General features: G+C 47.5%; 1 protein-coding gene across 1 annotated transcript in view; it reads right to left on the bottom strand.

Moving 5' to 3' along the window:
* The window catches only part of Nxn (nucleoredoxin), a 144,708-nt gene that overhangs the window by 19,400 nt on the left and 111,714 nt on the right, over positions 1–13,594 (bottom strand). Inside the window, exon 2 of the mRNA XM_031354149.1 lies at positions 1,654–1,771. Within this exon, the coding sequence (XP_031210009.1) occupies positions 1,654–1,771 (118 nt within the window). The remainder of the gene's footprint in view (positions 1–1,653; positions 1,772–13,594) is intronic.

Here is a 13,594-nt window from a genome sequence, read left to right on the forward strand (position 1 = left end):
CTCACAGAGATCCTCTGCCTCTGCACCACCACATGCTGGGATTAATGGCATGCTCCACCACCACCTGGCAAATTCAAACTTTTTTCTTTCTTTCTTTCTTTTTTTTTTTTTTTTTTTTTTTTTTTTTTTTTTTTTTGGTTTTTCGAGACAGGATTTCTCTGTGTAGCCCTGGCTGTCCTGGTACTTACTCTGTAGACTAGACCAGGCTGGCCTCAAACTCAGAAATCGGCCTGCTCCTGCCTCCCAAGTGCTGGGATTAAAGGCGTGCGCCACCACCACTCGACTCAAACTTTTTTGACAGTCACAAAATTTCAGATTTCAGGATTTAGCACTGGAGAGGCTGAGACAGGAAAGAGGCACAGATTGGAGCACCCTGGGCTATGTAGCAAGTTTCAAGGTAGCCTGGGCAAACAGTAAAATCTTGACTCAAAATGAAAATAAATAAATAAAAGCAAAAGGTTTCGGATTTGGTGGTTAAGAATGTCCAGGTGTGCCGGGCAGTGGTGGCGCACGCCTTTAATCCCAGCACTTGGGAGGCAGGAGCAGGCCGATTTCTGAGTTCGAGGCCAGCCTGGTCTACAGAGTGAGTTCCAGGACAGCCAGGGCTACATGGAGAAACCCTGTCTCGAAAAAACAAATTACAAAAAACAACAAAAAAAGAATGTTCAGGTAGTAGCATATATGCAAATATCCCCAAATCTGAAAAACATGAAACTCTGAAGTCTTACTGTTCCCATACCAATGGAGAGCAGGGTCTAGTCCTCCTCTGCCTCAGTACTACCTAGAAGTGGGTCAGCTTCATCCTGTCCGATCATAACTCTTAACTCCAAATGCACATTAGCACACACTAGGGAGAGCCAGTGGGATTGCCAGGCAGGCAAAGGTGCCTGCTGCACATCCTGGAACCCATTGGATAAAGGATTTTATTTTTTATTTACTTCTATCTCTTGTGTACATGGAGGTCAGAGGACAGCTTGTACAAGTTGGTTCTCTCCTTCCACCACATTGGTGCTAGAAGTGGAACTCAGGTTGTCAGGCTTGGCAGCAAGTGCCCCCTGGGCCTTCAGCCCTCTCCTCTCTTGTGCATATTTTTTGTTTCCATAGAGACAGGGTCACATTGTGTATCCCTGGATAGTGTGGAACTTGCTATGTAGACCAGGCTGGTCTTGAAATTCACTTGTCTCTGCTTCCTGAGTGCTGGGATTCAAGATACATACCACCACACCCAGATACACAATATTTTTAAAGAAGAATCACACACACACACACACACACACACACACACACAAAACACAACACAACACAACACACACACACACACACACAGAGCAGACCCTTATTGCTAAGGCAGCTCCTGCTGCTGAAATAACACTGGCATTGGTAGCTGGATTCTTGCTGCTTCCCAGCAGCCTCCCCGGCCCTTAGAGCTGAACATTCCTTCCCTGATCCCATCTGCTTTGGCCCAAGAATTAATGCCCCCTGGAGGGACATTCTGAGCCTTTAAAACTCTTAACCATGACCTGGAGAATATAGTAATTTTATCAAGACAATATTCTCTAGCCACGTAAACCTACTTACAGTACTTCATTAGTACTGAGGCCCAGGAGGGACTAGAGCAGAGAGGTGGGGGAGTCCGGCACACCCAAGCCTTACCTTCAGGGTCATCTCGGATCACCAGGAGCCCATTCCTGCACACAACCTTCCCTGTGGTGGCATCTAGGAATATTAGTGATGGAATGTTGGAGACTCGGTATTTGTTCCAAAGCTTAAGCTATAAAAAGAAAAGTACAATAAGATGGTTAAACCCAAATTAATTGCAGTGTTCTTTCACATCCCCCAGGCCCAGGAAGGGAAGAAACAATGCCGGAATGACTGGTTCAAACCAGAGCTGCCCAGCAATAGGGATGGGTTCGTTACAGTCCCACGATCCCCTGTGGACCTGTAGGGACCCCGAGTCATGTTGTGACAGAGGTGGTTGATAGAGGGACATTTAGCCTCTTGCCAGTCCCCAGGGGACAACCTGGTAATCCCAATAAAGACCTGACATCTTTGGAATACAATGAGCCCTTAACAAGCTGACCCGGGAAGCACTCTGCCCAGCGGCAGGCAGCAGGCAGCGGTCAGCCAAGGAGGATGGGACAGGCTTTCCAACAGGAACGAGTAGTTAAAAGGTGCCCCTCTCCACACTTGTCCAGGCCTGTGATGGGAAGCGCATCTTTGCTATATATGTGTGCCATTTGTCTTGCTGAACACAGGCAACAAACCTGCCCCAACCCTCAGCCCTCACCACCACTCCAAACAGCCTGCGGGCTTCTGCGGGCTTCTGGCAGAGTGTTGAGACTGGCAGTGCAACTATTAGAGGCCCGGGATCTCAGAAGGAAGCTGAGAACCTGGGAACGTCATGGCCCTGCATGAGAAGCCAGGTTTTCACAGGCTCTTTTGCTTGTTCATGGCCCCCTTTGGTGAGCCATCGGGTGCTCAGAGGTGTAACTGCCAAGCCCTAGCACCAAAACCATGGAGGGAAATATTGGGCTTGCTCCACAGCTCCAAACAGAAAGGAGCAAAGCATAACTACAGGAGGGTTGTAAGACTCCTTTCTGGGAAACCTGGGAGTCAAGGCCAGGGCTTAGCCACTGACCAAACGGGGCAGGGTTATATGGAAGGGCAAAAGGCCTCCTCGGATGCGGATGCGGCTGCACACAGTGGAGGGGAAGGAGTGTGTGGACAGAGCTCTGATGGTATTTAATTCAATTCTAGAGTATCTGCCAAGAAACTCGAGGCTTCTCAGCCTATAGAGACACATGGCTTGGCAGAAGGGTTGCTGGACCCTGCTTCAAACTGGGTGGCCGCGCTTGATTGCTTACCAGCCCCACATTTCCTGTGGGCTCACAAAACAGCCTCTTAACAAGAGTGGCTGTGAGCAGCTTATGGGACCACGGCTGCATCATGCCACAGAAACCTGATCCTGGGCTCAGATCAAGCGTTCTTTTACTGTTATTGTTTTGAGAGAAGACGGAGCTATGGTTGTCTTTGCATTAGTTATGAAATAATGAAACTCAGGCTAGTCTTGAGTTCTGATCTTCCTGTACCAGTCCCAGTCTTTGATGATGAAACTCCCTCCCCCCCAACCCAAGATAGGGTTTCTCTGTATAGCCCTGACTATCCTGGAAATTGCTCTGTAGACCAGGCTGGTCTGAAACTCTGAGGTCCACCTGCCTCTGCCTCTTAACTACTGGGATTATCTCTGTGTGCCACCATTGCCCAGCATATTGATGAAACACTCTTTAGAGATTTGATAACAAACAAGACCTTCGTGCCACTGGGATTGGTAATTTAAATTTGCTGTGCCAGAGTGCATCCAGGTTACTTAAAAGGGGTGTCCGAGGTGGGGAATGGGGAGAGTTGGGCACTGGAAAGATGGCTCAGCAATTAAGAGTACTTGCTCCACAATCATGAGGACCAGACTTTAGATCCTACCACCCACAGAACAAGCCAGTGTCTCTTTAAATGCCTGTAACCCTAGTTCCAGTGGGAGCAGAAATAATAGGAGGGTAACTGGGGATTGCTGGTTTCCAGCCTAGCTGAGACTTGAGCCCTGGGTATAGAGAGAGACCCTGCCACAAAGAAATAAATGAGTCACAGAAGGGGGCACCCAATACCCTCTTGCCTGTGGGTGAACACACCTGCACATGCACATTCTCTCTCTCTCTCTCCTCCTCCCTACTTCACCACAGGAAGGAAGAAGGAAGAAAGGAAGGAAGGAAGGAAGAGAAGGAGGAAGGAAGGGAAGAAGGAAGGAAGGAAGGAAAGGAGGAAGGAAGGAAGGGAGGAAGGAAGGAAGGAAAGGAGGGAGGGAAAGAGGAAGGAAGGAGAAAATATTTTAAACGGGAAGATTAAGATCACTGAGTTGAAATTTTTTTGTTTAGAATGTAATTTTGGAGGGGGAAAAGTAATCACCTGAAAACATTGGGAAACAGTAAAATCACAAAAAATGAAGAGTAACCCAGGATCCACTGTTTGGCAAGGCTGAAACCATGCTCTACCCCTGCCAGTAGTGAGAGTCCGTTTCCTGGCTCCCTCGACAATGTAATTGCTGATGTCAGTTTTTCCGATCTGACGGGGAAGCCGCACCTCACTTTCATTGCTCTCTTATACTCACTGATACATTTTAAGCACACACACACAGCTAATAAGACATTGTAAGCACATACACAGTTAATAACACATTGTAAGCACATACATAGCTAATAATACATTGTAAGCACATGCATACATGGCTAACAACACACTGGGTTTTCTTCTGTGTTTTAGAACTTGTGAGTGCTAGTATGCAGCTATAAACTGAGTGCCTACTATGTGCCTCTTCTAAACACAAGAGGCATGAGAAAGAACAAGGCTGCCAGGCAGTGGTAGTGGGTGCCTTTAGTCCCAGGACTTGGTGGCAGAGGCAGGCAGATCTCTGTGAACTGGAGGTCAGCCTAGAGCTAGTTCTAGGACAGGCAGGCTAAACATAGAAACCCTGTCTTGTCTTGAAAAACAAACAAAAGGAAAACCAGCCAACCAACAAAAAAGAACAAGGTGGATGAAGCTAGTGCCCCAGGAGAGCTTCAGTTCTCATGAAGCGAAAGACAATAAATAAGAATAAATCTGGGGCTAAGCAGTGGTGGCCCACACCTTTAATCCCAGCACTTAGGAGGCAGAGGCAGATGGATTTCTGGGTTCAAAGCCAGCCTGGTCTACAGAGTGAGTTCCAGGAAAGCCAGAGCTATACAGAGAAACCCTGTCTAGACAACCCTCCCCCCCAAAAGAATAAAACTGGGAAATAATTTCAGACATTTATAAAGAAGTAGAAAGAACATCTCATAGGGAAAAGGTCAGTCACTGGGGGACATCTCCATACATATGCATACACACATACATATATACACACACACACAGCACACACATATTATGAATGACATGGGGCCACAGACTTCCATCATGCAAATGAAGCAAGTTGCATGCACGGGGAAAGCCACCCATAGCCCAAGGAACCTGTCAAAAGGCAGGAGGCTGGCTGCTAAGGCCAGAGAGGATGTAGTCAGGGCTATTTATAGCTCTAGTCCCTTACCTATGTGTTTTAAGGAAATAGGGCCAGGGTTGTAGCTCAGTGATAATGACAGGTATATAGGCAGGTAGATGACAGATTAGATAGGTAGATAGATAGATAGATAGATAGATAGATAGATAGATAGACAGACAGACAGACAGATAGACAGATTGACAGACAGGCTGACTGATAGAATGAATGAAATCCAATTTTAAATTTTATTTTATTTTTATTTTTGTGTATATGTGCATCTGTATGTATGTGCAGGTACCCTTGGAAGCCAGAAGAAGGTATCAGATACCCTGAAAGTGGAGTTACAGGTGGTTGTAAGATGCCTGACTTGGGTGCTAGAAACTTAAGCAAGTGCTTTTAGCCAGAAAGTGACGATGTCAGGGTCCAGGCAACCTGGGCTCTAAATGCTCGTCCCATTCTCCTTGGGTCTCAGGAGGATAGCAGGTCATAGCTCCTGTTTCCATTGACTGCTGGATCTTTGTTTCCGAGTACAGGCCTACTGGCTTAGGGGAAAACGTGTGTTGCTTCTGTGCTTATAAGGGACACTGAAAAGTTGGTCCTTTTATAGTCTAACACATCATGGCCTAATTTCATGACAATGATTTATTTAGGAACTTACTCATCTGTGAGCTCTGTCTGTGGCTTGGTGCACATTTCTCAGGCTGTAGATCAGAGTCACTCAGCTTGGAAACAGCATGAAAGACCCAGACACAGTCATTCTGACCTTTTCTCTTTTAATTTTAAAGATTGTATTTACTTTTAGGTGTATGGGTGTTTTTCTTGCATGCATGTCTGTATACCATATGTATGCCTGATTCTGCTTGAAGGCTAGAAGAACATGTCAGCTCCCTGGGAACTGAAGTTCCAGAATATTGTGTATTGCCATGTGAGTGCAGGGAATCAAACCTGGGTCCTCTGGAAGAGCAGCCAGAGCTCTTAACTGTGAGTCATCTCTCTAGGTATTCTTTTCTTTTAAAATTGTTTTTCGTGCTTATATACACAACTGTGTGAGTGTATGCTACTGTATACAGGCCCATGGAGGCCTAAAGAGGGTGTCAGAAGCCCTGGAATGGGAGTACAGTTGGCTAGGTCTCCTGATGTGGGTGCTGGGAGCCACACCTAGGTCCTCTGAAGAGGAGGACACCCTCTCAACCAATGTGCCATCTCTCCAGTGCCTTGCCCTCTGATACCTGAGTCAGATTTTGATATCCAAACCAGAAAGCTGGCCCTTGGATTGAAGCGGTCATCTTTGCCTGTGCTGAGAGCCTCTATCACACAGAATGGCTATGAGAAAAGCTTGTGCTTCGAAGAGTGACTCACTCTGCCTTAAAGTCTGCCAAAGTCTCCCGGAGGTCCCTGAAAACAGGCTTCTTAACCATTTGGGGGTTACATAGACACTCCTGCCAAAGAAAAGTGCACATATATAGAAAGTGTGATATGGAGCTCATGAACCCTGAGGCCCACTAGTGGGGTCTGCAGAACTGCAGCATGCCTGTGGGTCCCAGATGAAGACCTTTTGTCCTAAGAGTTCATCGTATGCCAATCTTGACTTTGACTCAATAGGGAAAACTGTGACACCTACCCCCTTCCCTCCTGTCATTCAAATGTCCAACATCTGCCCAGAACCTAAGACATAGCGCAGGAAGAGTGGGCCAAGGTCCTGCTGCCAGCATCCAGAGTCCCTTCCAGGCTGATAAGTGCCTACAGCCACCAGATCACCCTTCGTTTCAGTGGTGGTGGTAATGTCTAGATAACTTAGTGCTGCTAGCTAAGTGCACGTTAGGAAAAAAAAAAAAAAAAAAAAAAAAAAAACTCCCAGCAGCCATGAGTAGTGGCTCATCCTCATCCCAGGACTCAGGAGTCCAGCCTTTGCCTACATAGAGTTCTAGGACAGCCAGGGCCACATAGAGAGACTCTGTCTCCAAATCTGCCACCCTCAAAAGTGAGCTCGTATTCTTCTCAGTATTACAGTGGAACTTTGGGGTGGGGTGGGGGGGATGCCGAGGACTGAACTGAGGGCCTCATGCATACCAGACGAGTGCTACCGTCGACTCCCAGACCCCCACATTTAACCATCAGCACTTCATCATCATCTAAGGGATTTGTGTAGGAAGAAATACGTCAGCGTGGAAAGAAAACAGGCCACCAAGTGGCTGGACTGTCATCCTGGCCCTGAGCCTGGCTAGACTTCTGTGGACAGGTCACTCAGAGTGTGTAATACCCACTGCAGGATGTTTGAGCCCGAGGAAGGCATCACATGTGGAAACACTTCAGTTTTCAAAGCCACATCCACGCGGGATGCTTCATTAATGCTGGGATCCAGTTTATGATTACTTCCCCTTGTCTTGTCAGAGTCTGCTTCAAAGACCATTTCCGTGTCAGCTTTGCTTTACAGTTAATCAATCAGCTGCACAGTTAGCAGGCTGTAAATGAGATGACTTACAGAGTGGGGGTTTCCTTCTGGACACAGCAATTTTGCTATAAGCATCTTATGCAACACTAGACATTTGGAGACCCTGCTTTATGTCAGCTGTTGGCAGTTGCCTCTTAGCTCCTTACCCTTACTTTCAAATTTTTTAATATATGTATATATATATTTTTACACATACTATGTTTTTTAAATCACATATATGTATATATGTAATATATGTAAATATATATTACATATATATATATATACACACACACACACACATACACACACACACACATATACATGATTTTAAAAAACAGAGTGGTATAATACTGTTCAGGCTAGCCTTGAACTCCTGGTCTCAAGCCATCCTCCTGCCTCAGCCTTCCACGAAGCTGTGACTACAGGCTTGTAGAGTATGTCCGCATACCCTGCTGGAATGCTTTTCTGCTTTTGCCTCTGTGGGTTTTGCTAAGAGAACCCTGACACCACATCTGACTCTGGAAGGAATTCCTACTTGGTTTCCTGCCTCTGGCTTGAATGACTAAAAGCTCAGAAACTCAGCACAGGCCGCCTCGGGCGGGCGTGGGAGGGAGGTGCTGCTGAATCAGGCCCTTCCCATCCAGCTGCCTTTGAACCCCAAGACTGGATGGAGGGTGAGAGCTCATATTCCACTGATTCAGGAGATTTTTTTTTGAAATGGTCAATGGCAAAGTTAGCATTTTAATCTTTTAAGGTGCTGCTGGGGTCAAACCTGGGCTTTGATGTGTCAGGCACCAGTGCTCCTGAGCTATGTCACCGGTGCTGCCTATGCATTTTTAAAAGGGTCAGATGTACAGCCATTGCCGAGGTTGAAAAGTGCGAGGATCTTTCATGCCCACATCTGCCCTGTCTCCAGTGACCATCCTGGCAGAGTCTACTCAAGGTTAATTCCGTCAGCACCTGTCACTCACAAGTCCTCTGTCTTCCAGCTTCCTAAAGACTAGGTGACTGCAATAGAGTGTCACAGCAAACCCCTAACACTTAGAGATCTAAATGTTAAAATATGAATGATTAGGACTGGGGAGAGGCTCACTAGGTAGCAGTGTTTGCTCTGATGGGATTCCCGCAGCACCTGGTAGTATAGGCAGCTGTAGTTTCAACATGGCACGTCCACTGGGTCTCAATAGACAGCGCAGTCAAAAAAAAAAAAAAAAAAAAAACCAGCAGGACACCTTACATCCATTTCTGTTCTACCTACCTACCTACCTACCTACACGCACGCACACACACTTGCATGCACACATATGCACTCATGAGCAGAAACACAGAGGCCCATGCAATCCATCCCCTCTCATGAATACATACACCACCTATAGACTTGATCCTTACCCACCCACAGAATAAACAAATAATGATGAACAGTTTGCCAAATTCAGAAGCAAGGCAACACAGGAAAGAAACCAAGAGGAGGCAACATTAGCTCAACTTGGCAGAAATCACAAGGGATGACTAAACAAGCCTATCCAGTTTCTAGAAAATTCCTATCCTGGGCCTGATGGCAGGTCCTGGTTCCAAGGTTGCGGTTGGAACTATCAAGCCAGAGCTGCTGGCCAGCAAACCTCTGATGGTGAGCCATGAGGCAGTGCTATCACAAGGGGCAGTCCCGGAGCTTGTGAGCTGTAATGATGCAGACACCAGAGACCATCCAAACCACTCCCTCCATTAGCCAGCACCGCAGACGATTCTGGGAAACGCCATTTGGTGATTTCTGAGAAGGCTCAGCTCCTGAGTGTGACCCCCAGATCTACTCTCAGGCTAAAAACTGCCCCCTGTGCTCGACAGAGGGGCTAAGCTTTTATTTCTCAACAGCTGCTGCAAATCTGTGGGATGAAGCCAAAGCTGACACAGATGTAGGATTAATCAGCAAGCTTCGTGGTCAGGTCAGCTGGAGCCTTCTCAGGCGAACGCCCCCTGCCCTTCCACCCAGCTCTGACTATAGTCACAAACCACCCTTTCTGTGCAAGACACTCAAAAATACACCCTTGAGTGGGTCCCACCTTCCTAAATGAACACAACCCACACCATTTCGGAGAGCCGGAGGTAAAAATCCCTTCCCCCACACCTGCAGCAATATCTACCTTACAGAATCTCCAGCCAGACTGCCTGTGTCTGCGTCAGCTTCAGCCACTCAGTGACCTCAAGCAAGAGAGAACTAACCTCTCCAACAACTCCTTTATCTGTGAAATGGGATAACAGATCCTACAGTCATGGACTGTGGTGAAGGGCAGATGAGTTACTCCCAGTGCTTAGACTATGGCCTGGCCCAGGTGAGCCGATGTGCAACAGGTGAAGGCGGCTCCTACCCCAGTCTCACTGTGGCCACCCCAGCCCCACCACCACTTTCTAGCTGTTCCTGGAAGCTTTGTTCTAGTCCCAGAGGTCACACCAGAGGTCACACCAGAGGTTTGATCCCCTTGCTCCTACAGCATGACTTCCAGGATGTGATTTGGACTGTGTTGAAGCTGCGGGACAAGCGTAGTGCTCAGTGTGTCATGTATTCCATGAGAGCTGGGCAAACTGATTGATGGGGGAATGGGATGTGGGTATGGGGAGGTCAGCTAGACCAGGTACCTGACTAAGCAAGCAAGTCAGGCTCTTTAAATGGCTTTATGACCCAGTGTCCCCTTAATTCCTTGGGGAAGGGCATTCTAACTCACACATAAATGATCTGCTTCAAATGCCACTGTGATCGGACCTCTTCTCCCTTTCTCTAATAATGCCCAGCCCCCTTCCCATCCCTCCTTTTACTGGAGTCAGCACAGAGAACAAAACAGCATGTGGACTGGGCCAAGCTGGTCAGATCCACCACTAGCTTATGAGAACTCAACAGCCTCCTACCATGCAATTATAACGCAGGATTTGGAGGGATGGGGGGGGGGGGGGGGGGGGGAGTCAGGGTCTCATCCAAGCTGATCAAGAACTCTCTATGTAACCCAGGCTATCTTTGAGTTTGAGATTTTCCTGTCCTAGTCTTTTGAGTAGATAATAAGACTCTTCTGGGCTTTGACCACATATGCACACACACCATAAAGCTGATGGTGCCACCTGCCAGAGAAACAAGCAAAGAAGACAAAAAGAAAATGGGCTTAAGTGACTATGCCAGGAAGGGCTCTCTGCATGCTAAATAAACCTCCTACACGTGACCACCTCCATCGTAAGAGGGTGTGTGGGGAGTCACTAGAATCGCCACACATGGGTGATTTGTTACTCATCAGTGAAATCTTTAGTCCAAGCCCAATTTGTGGGAGGGCAGTGTGGAACAGTAAACTGGTCTGGCCTGGGTCTGCCTAGACCTTGACCCTGTGGTATATTAGGTGGGTGATCTTTGCATCTGTCAGCTTCCTCAGGAGAAAAATGGGGATTATGATATTGCTTCACACCACACTGTGAGGATTAATGTTTTACACTATGGCTTTGTGCACAAGGCTCTGGGTTCTATCCCCAGCACCACCACAAAAACAAAAACAAGCAAACAAACAAAAAACACTGCCACTTCTCTTAGACCAATGATGATGTTGCCTCTGATCTTGGTCTAGCACCTGTGTCAGCTGCAGGTTCCTAGTCTGGTGGGGAGGGAAAGAGGGACATGACCTCTTAGGCTTTGTATCCATTTGGGATACCTTCAGACACAACAGACAGGGTGACACCCCTACCTGTTAAATGCCACGTCTCTCTCTCTGCCTAGGGTGTGAACACTCAAGTCTCAAAGCTTCGCTTCCCTTGTAGGACACTTTCTGTAATGAACCACTTTGCGGCTGGAAGGAGGAGGAGAAAAACCCATATGCTACTTCCAATTTTTTATCCGTCCCTGGCCTCTAGTCTCCGATACATTGCTGGCGGATTGAAAGCTTTCCTTCCATTTTCACACCACCTGACTAGGGCTTAGCTTAGCAACCACTGCCCCTGAACCCTCACCCAAGGGGATCATTGTGTTTTGGGGTCATCGAGGCAGGAACCAGAGGGCAGGGAATAGGAGCACAGGCTCTAGATTCTGGACACTGTCTCTGCCACCTTGGGAAAATGACCTTCCACATGCTTCGCTCTATGCCAACCACAAACTGGCTTTGTGGCCCCTCCTGCCCAGGACAAAGAATGGACCACACACTGGAAGTGCTCAGAAGTGTCTCTGGCACATGGTCCTCTCAGGAGTCCATGCTAGGGCAATGGGCCTGTGGTTCTCAAACTCAAAAGCACAGAGGAGGTGTCCTGTGCTGGGTGCTTAGGTCACCAGAGTGCCATTGGCCCTGTCAGGCCTAGGACAAAGCACCATTCACATAAGTCCCCCCTCTTTATGAGGGACTTTCTACCAGAGGGTAGGCACATGGATTCAGATCAGGAAAGTGGGGGTGGGCTGGGGTGGGGAGGCTGCTAGACAGGTGAGGCCACACATTGATAGCTTGACTTTAGAAAACCTATAGAAAAAACGGGAGACGGTGGTGGCTTTGAGTGGAGCAAAGAGCATACATGGATGAAACTGCAGCCCGCCCAAGAAACCCTGGCCTTATTACAGATGTGAAGATTCTTTCCAGGCAGGCTCCAACCCGATGTTCTTCCTGCCTCACAACAGGGGAGTCACTAAGATGGGGTCATTAGTTATAGCCATAACCAGAGACAGGGTCTGTCTGATGGGTACCACACAGGTAGGAACCAGAAGTTGAAAGTACAGAGGCAGATCTCTGTGTGGCTCAGATGTCTGTTATCCAATACCCAGCTGCATAGACAAGGTCTCGCTATGTAGCCCAACTGGCCTTGAACTTGAAATCTTCCTGTCCCAGTTTCTATGTACTTCATAGTACCCCAAGTACTATGATCATTGGAGTAGGCTCTTATACCTGGCAGACCAGCCCTGGTTTCTTTGATAGGGAAGGCTACAGTGGGATGCTAGCAAGGACAGAGCATGAACCTGAGAAAGTGTATCCTAGAAATGGAAGAACTAGGCAGAGGGACCTAAGGAAGCGAGGCACACTCTGAGAACCATGCCTCCTCAAAAGTCACATGAAAATCAGCTTAGTTCCCAAAATCCATCCAGGGAGCCTTGTATTCTGACTGTTTTCCATCAACAAGTATAAATTGGTATGATTAAAGTCTAAAAATACCAAGGTCCTCTTTTAAAAGTGCTAAAATTTACTGAGCTATGGTGGCACATACCTTTCATCCCAGCACTTAAGAAGCATAGGTAGGTAGATCTCTGTGAGTCTGAGGCCAGCTTGGTCTATACAGCAAGTTCCCAGCCCGCTGGGCCTATATAGAAAGATCCTTCTCAAACAAACAAACAAACAAACAAACAAGTTTTACAAATGCTACAATTCAAAAAGCCTCTGAATTCATCTAGTACAGGGCTGGCTTGGAGCGCTCGGTGCCTAATGCTTGGAATATGGTATCCTTTCTAGCACCCTTTAAGAAGGGTCGTTTACCAAGCTGTTCGATTTCCTGCCTGAATGGTTTGATGACTAGGGAGATGAGCAGTGTTCTGAGACTACAAAGAGGCATACGGCTTCCAGGATCTTCCCTGCCAGCTCCACAGATGCAGCCTAGGGGATGTGGCCAGGCTTCCCCATGCTGGATTTCCCAACAAGCTGACAAAGGGATTGCATACAGCCCATCTGGTCCCAAAACCTCCGCCAGGCAGAGTGGCTTGGAAGAGCCTTGTAATAACGGGCTGGAAGAGCTGAAGAAATACTGTGAGTTTTCCTGTGATAGCAGGACAAATAGCCAGTGTGGGTCTGGAATCTGAGAGACAGGCATCCCAACCCCAAAGGCAGTAGTCATGTCTAGTGGGGGGATAGTTTCTATGACTTGTGTCACTGTGGATGTGCTGATAGAGCTGGAAGAGTGTCCACATTCCCTGTGCTCACACCAAGCAGTACCCTTTTGCTTAAACACAAAGACCTTGGTCTGTAGCAGCCTTTGAGAGATATATCACCTGTTTTTAATCCACAGCATTAGGGTCATAACTTAGAGGGAAATTTTCTATACCAGATCTTGACAGGACTCACACGGCTAAAACAAAAGAGAAGAGCAGAAGCTGGGGGGGTGGG

This window comes from Mastomys coucha, unplaced genomic scaffold, assembly GCF_008632895.1.
Source record: "Mastomys coucha isolate ucsf_1 unplaced genomic scaffold, UCSF_Mcou_1 pScaffold5, whole genome shotgun sequence".
Lineage (NCBI taxonomy): Eukaryota > Metazoa > Chordata > Mammalia > Rodentia > Muridae > Mastomys > Mastomys coucha.